The sequence below is a fragment of the Zingiber officinale genome, chromosome 8B (genome assembly GCF_018446385.1).
Source record: "Zingiber officinale cultivar Zhangliang chromosome 8B, Zo_v1.1, whole genome shotgun sequence".
In the NCBI taxonomy this organism is placed as follows: Eukaryota; Viridiplantae; Streptophyta; class Magnoliopsida; order Zingiberales; family Zingiberaceae; genus Zingiber; species Zingiber officinale.
This window is the reverse complement of record NC_056001.1, coordinates 63,689,721-63,695,913: the sequence shown is the minus strand read 5'-3', so window position 1 is coordinate 63,695,913 and position 6,193 is coordinate 63,689,721. Positions and strand designations below refer to the sequence as shown.

Genomic DNA, 6,193 nt, shown 5'->3' with positions numbered 1-6,193 from the left:
AAGATTTTTTTTAAAACATAACATATTAGAACATATTAGGTTAAAATTAAACTAAGTTAGAATCGAATTAATAAATTTTTTTTTTCAAACTAACCGAATGGACCGAAATTTTAATAAAATTTGAGCAAATTAAACCAATAAAATATCAGTTAAAAATTTTAAAAAAATTAGTTAGATCTAAAAATTCAATTCGATTTAATAAAAATTAAAATTTGATATAAAAATTATAGTCTAATTGGATTTAAAAATTTGATTTACTCAGTCTATTCTACTTACCCAAATAAGGCCTTTTAAAATCGAATAATCCAATAAATTAATTTTTTAAAATAAAATTTCAAACAAATTGATTGAAATTTTTAACAGCTTAATCACACTTTTACTCACCCATACAGGTCGCGACAATTGTGATAGATAATTATCGTCATAATTGATCATTTGTGATGACAAAAAGAACCATTACAAATGTCATTTTATTGTAGTGGCTTAGTGTGACATGCATGTTGTGTTGCATTGAGTGCAATTGTAGAACAAAGCAAACGAGACTTCTTTTATAATTCAATTGTCTCTAGAACACTATCACTAATATCAACATTACAAACAATACAATCCGCTAACAATAAAACAAATACCCGCTAATGCACTAAGCCCATAACTAAAAATAGCCCACCTGTGCTAGTGAATCAGAATGAGGCAAATGATTCAAAAATATGTATGAGAGCCTACTATGGACGACAAAATGCATTTTTAACGTTTTAAAGAATAAAAACACCCTTTAATGTTTTCTATTTTTCATAAATAAATTAAAACAAATTATAAATGTAAACTGACATCCTGCAGAAACACACCGGATGGATAATGACAATCAAAATAGTTCAACTCATGTTGGAGATTCTGCTGGAGGGGAAACAAGCAAACAACATTTGCAATACAGGTTTTACAAGACCTGTTCAGATATTTCTGATACGAATGAAGGAATCCAGAAAAGACCACTTTAAAGAGCCAAAACTAAGTGGCGACATGTCATTATAGTGAGCAGATACATGATTCATTTGAACTTTCATTGAGTGCCCGTTTCTGGTTTGTCTCTATATATCATAGAGTCCTGGCAAATTCTGCGAAAAAAAATGTTCAATTGTTATAGTTGCAATGCTAATTCCCATCAGGCAATACTTCACTAAACCAGCTAAACACTGATACATTCACCAAAAAGATCAAGTATTCAAGAAAACTAAAAGACATTTTCGCATATACTTGATTTCCCTTAAACGAGATAATTCCTCCATAATTGTGATTAGCATGATAGAAGAAACACCATGATTAATAGGAGGTTTGGACACATGGTTTACCGTGGAAGAAATTCCATGATTACATGAACGGTTATAGGTCCACTCATTTCATTTTTAATCGCCCAAGTGTTAGCTCAACTAGAGCTAATACAAAATCAAAGAAGCTTTTCTAATTTGTTGACGTCTTCTTTAGTATTTGGTACTGATGCTAATTTATCTCAATCTACTTTGGCTTTGGCCATATCCATATATTCTTTCACATAATGTCCCTAGCAGATATTTTTAATTTGCTAATCATATACTTTGGGGACAAGTTAGATTGCCCCATCTCCAGCCTCCCCTCCACTCTCTCAATTAGAGCAGTATCTTAGGAACTACCCATGAAGCATGATGTGATTTGTGTACAGCTAATCACGAAACATGCCAGTGGAGGGAAAATTAGTGCTTTGAGAAGAAAAGAAAGACAAAGACAAGGGTATCATATCTATCAATCACCAATAACTATCCTCATATTCAACATGTCAACATTTTCTAAGTCTTTCAGCTAAAGAAACCAAATCAAAGATGGATGGTTACTATGAATGGGCATCTCGAACATAGAAAATGCAATTGGTAGATAAACTAAATTGACCAAAAGCATATAAAGATCAAAGTTTCTATAAGGGTATCATATTTATAGAAATCTTTAAACAAGCTTTTGGCTTCTGCATGATTTCTCCGTTATTAATAACCTGACTTCAAATTTAATATCCTTTCATATAGGTCATGAAATTTGCATGCTAATATCAACTAATCCACTCACAATTTGGTCATAATCTATTTGTTTCTTAAATTCTGAAGCCTTGAAGCAATCTATCACTTGATGTATTCTTTTCATTATTTTCTTTCTCAAAATTTTAAGAAAAAAAATTCAATATTACCATCAAGCACTTGATTTGCCAACAATATATTCGAGAATACTTTAACAAAACTTTCTTTTATTTCCAATAAAAATAGAATATGTAACCTTCTCTTTCTTGATGTAGCATGAGGTCTCATCCTCAGTAGTTTCGGTCAGAGGTAGATTGTGAGGTTGACACACGATATGCCAAATATTGGTAATCATGCCAAATTATCTTAGTTAGTAATGACTATTATCAAACCAAGGCATGTGCCCTGTTTTTTTAAAGAGAGTGTGCTTCAGAAAAGGGTTGGATGATTCAATAGGAACAATTTAGCTAATTCACCTAGTAAAAAAACTGTTTTGGAAAATACACGTTAAGATACAGTTTTTTTTTTTAAAAAAAGAATAATTAGAAATTTATCTACAAAAAAAAAACTTATTGAATCGGCTCAGTGTTTGTGCCCGTGTCGCATTCCATCTAGTGCCCAGACCAAGTTAACCATCAATGCACGTATGGTTAGCCAAGTTAACCATTACCATGCTTGCCTACATCTGTGCAAGAGGAACTTATAAGGGGTTGTTTATAAACCCATTCATTCCTCCTTAACTTGGGGAAGTGAGAGTAAAGAGCAAAAAAGCAAATATAAAGCTTAGTAGAAATCTCCAACAAAACCAACGTATTTCTTCTCAAATTATTGCCTAATCTTGAAATGTGAACCAGTCCATGGGAATATAGTACCCAGTTTCCACCAGCAGCGTGGCATGGACGAAGTGTTAGGGCTTAGATGGTGCGAAGGAAAGAAAGGGAAGGGCTTAGATTTCCTTGGTCGAGAAGCATATCATAAAGGATGAGGAAACCTATGCATCTACTTCCCTTCTTATCCATTTACAAATGCATGTTGTTATTCCTTTGAATAGGTGGGCTTCCATTTTACCTTCCCTCCTCTCCCCACCCCAGTACTTGCAAGCGATGCAACGATCGTTTTGACAAATCATTTGCTCATCGAGTAACATGAAGCAACAAACATAAATCAGACAAGTGAAAACAAACGAGAATCACCTTCGGAAAGCCATGTCCAACTTCCAGATCGGGCGGAGAGCATTGAAGTGAGCAATGCAGTGGCAGTAGCGCTGTGGAAGGGCATCAAAGACTGCGCACAACCCAATTCAATAGGCAACCTGCAGATCTTAATCGTTCAGTTATCCGCACAATTCCATCAGTTGATTGGGAAAAAAAAGACGAAAATACGAAGAAAAAGTAGAATTTCTGAACTCGCAGTCCAGTAACAAAAAAACAAACAAACGACCTCGAGATTCCGAAACGAAGCTTTCGGCGAGAGAGCCCAGCAAAGGCAGTAGCTGGAGAAGGAGAAGGAAAAGGCCTGGAAGAGGCGGAGAGAGGGAGCGAATGAGAAGCGACGCATCTGCTAGCAAAGGCCCTGCGTGCTCCCGCAATCGCCGCCGCCATGGCAACTATCTGGAATCGAAAACCACAGCGAAACACCGGAGCCAGCTTTTAACCCTTCAGACTTCTTTCAACGCAGTGCGAACTGAGCCAAGGGTCGAACCATGTTCTCGTGATGGTTATTTTGAAATATTATCGTGTTTAACTGTAAATTTGACTTATGAAATATTTATTTATTCTTTTGAAATAATCACTTTAAATTTAAAGGAAATAGTTGTTCTCTATTTAAAACTAAATTATTTTTATAAATTCATTCTTTCAAATAATATATTCAATTGAGTAAATCGAATTTACATGTTTGATGTGCGACTCGTGAGAGTAGGTCTCGAATAAGTGGTAAAAGATGAAATGCTCTCTTAGCATCACATAAGTTAATTTAAAGATGTTGGAAACAAACGTATTCATCTTTTGTCACAATAAATTTATTTAAGGATTAATATTAAATAGATAAATTATGATGACAGAGGAAATAAATAAAAAAAAGATAAGTTATATAGGATACAAGGATATATGTTTCATCAATCCTGAGATTCCATCCCTCGATTTTAAGTGACAAATCTTTATTTATTTATTACCTGAACTATGCTCGTGATAACAAGTTGGTCTCAGATACATTCTATAAAAGATAAAATTTATCATCCTAACAGTCTCTATGACTGTCTCATATCATTAGAAGAGAGTAAATCAGAAAATTGAAGTTAACCATCACATGCGAGAATAATTTCTCAATATTTATCAAGATTTGATTCTTATTCAATTTTATAAATTTATAATGTATTATCAATTCGGCCATACCCTAAGGCTAGTAAATCTAGTATAAGGCTAGATTAGTTGGTAGGTTGATGAGGGCAAATAAACTTCTCAAATTGAATGGATTAATCTAGTTCTATGGTTAATCTAGCTAGCCAAGTGGTACTTAACTATTAATTATATCTGTTTTTGGCTTAACAAAATAAGATTAATAAAAAATGAAATAAACAAGAATTTTTAAAAATTGATTACCTAGCATCCATGATGTTAAAATTCTATTTAGGAATAGATGTAAATGTTAGTGCAGTTTGTACTACCGGTTTAATTGAGGTTTTGATAAATGACAAGTGAGTTAAGTTAGGTATTTTGTGATCTAATTGCGTTACCAAGTGTGCAAGTATTGACAAGTCCAAAGGACTGGATACCAGACTGAAATCCAGCTAGATCTGCGGGACTGAATAGCTGATGAGAAGTCCAAATAGATCAATGGGCTGATCGGATATTTGGCAGGAAGTCTGGTTGGGTTCGCGGGACCGGACAACTAGCAGAAGTCTAGTTGTGTCTGCGAACTGGAAAACTAGCATGAAGATCTGGTGGGTCAGAAGACTAGTCAACCGACTACAAGATGGTAAGTAAAGGTGTGCAAGAATTGACAAGTCCAAAGGACCGGATACCAGACTGAAATCCAGCTAGGTCTGCGGGACTGAATAGCTGATGAGAAGTCCAAATAGATCAACGGGCCAATCGGATATTTGGCAGGAAGTCTGGTTGGGTTCGCGGGACCAGACAACTAGCAGAAGTCTAGTTGTGTCTGCAAACTGGAAAACTATCATGAAGATCTGGTGGGTCAGAAGACTAGTCAACCGACTACAAGATGGTAAGTAAATGTGAGTCACTAGAAGAAAGTGACTTTGTGAGAACGCGTCCTGGTTGAGGGACAGTAGGTGTCGGCCCAAGTTAGGTCCATTTTGAATCTCTAATCTGAGACCTTGAGTAGTTCTGGTCTTGGAAGGACAAGAGCTAATTACTACTTCTTATTTTCACTGTGTTAATCTTATTTTGCATGTTAGATATTTTAGTTTTGGACTAACACAACTTGCAAGGCTAAAGAAGCAAAAAGCCTTTAGATGAACAGTACCCGAAGACACCTTCAAGCAGTGGAAGGCACCTTCGCACTGTTCATGGAAGGCGCCTTCAATGGCTTGAAGGCGCCTTCCAAGAGATAAAATTTGGACATCGTCGCAGATAAGGCATGGCGACTTCGGGATCAAATTTGACCCATTGGAGGTGCCCTCAATGCCTATGGAAAGCGCCTTCCATGCCCTATTTAAGGTAGTCTCGATCAAGCTTGAATCAACAACTAATATATGAGCTACTACACGTCCATTCAAGGTTCCGACTACTTCGACATCCTGTTGCTAAGGTGCTGCGCTCGACTAATGCTCTAAGAACTTTCAATCGCGGTTGACACATCGATACTGACACTCGAGCGCTCTCACTTTGATTCATACATGTCAGTAACAAAAGCTATTTTTTTGTAATTAATTATCGCAAAAGAACAAGTTTAGGGTGTTACACTTGTTCTAACTTTTTTTTTACTTGATTACTGTTAGTTAGAGCCCTAGAGCCAATCATATGATGATTGTTGTATGGACTCATTGTATCATATTCTTATGTATACAAAGGTGTTTGTTTTGGTTATTATACTTACTTGTATTGGTGCCAAATAACTAAGTATAATAGCGTCCTTGAGTAGAAGGTTCTTATCTATATCAATCGATTGGTTGAATCGATAGTGAGATTGTATAG

General features: G+C 35.5%; 1 protein-coding gene across 1 annotated transcript; it reads right to left on the bottom strand.

Moving 5' to 3' along the window:
* Positions 1–832: 832 nt before the first annotated feature.
* LOC122016328 (protein NUCLEAR FUSION DEFECTIVE 6, mitochondrial-like) lies at positions 833–3,713 on the bottom strand. The gene is made up of 3 exons (XM_042573586.1): positions 3,477–3,713; positions 3,230–3,348; positions 833–1,112 (listed from the first exon to the last, which is right to left on the bottom strand). The coding sequence occupies exons 1-3, from the start codon at positions 3,635–3,637 to the stop codon at positions 1,093–1,095; spliced, it is 300 nt and encodes a 99-aa protein (XP_042429520.1). The 5' UTR covers positions 3,638–3,713; the 3' UTR covers positions 833–1,092.
* Positions 3,714–6,193: the final 2,480 nt, after the last annotated feature.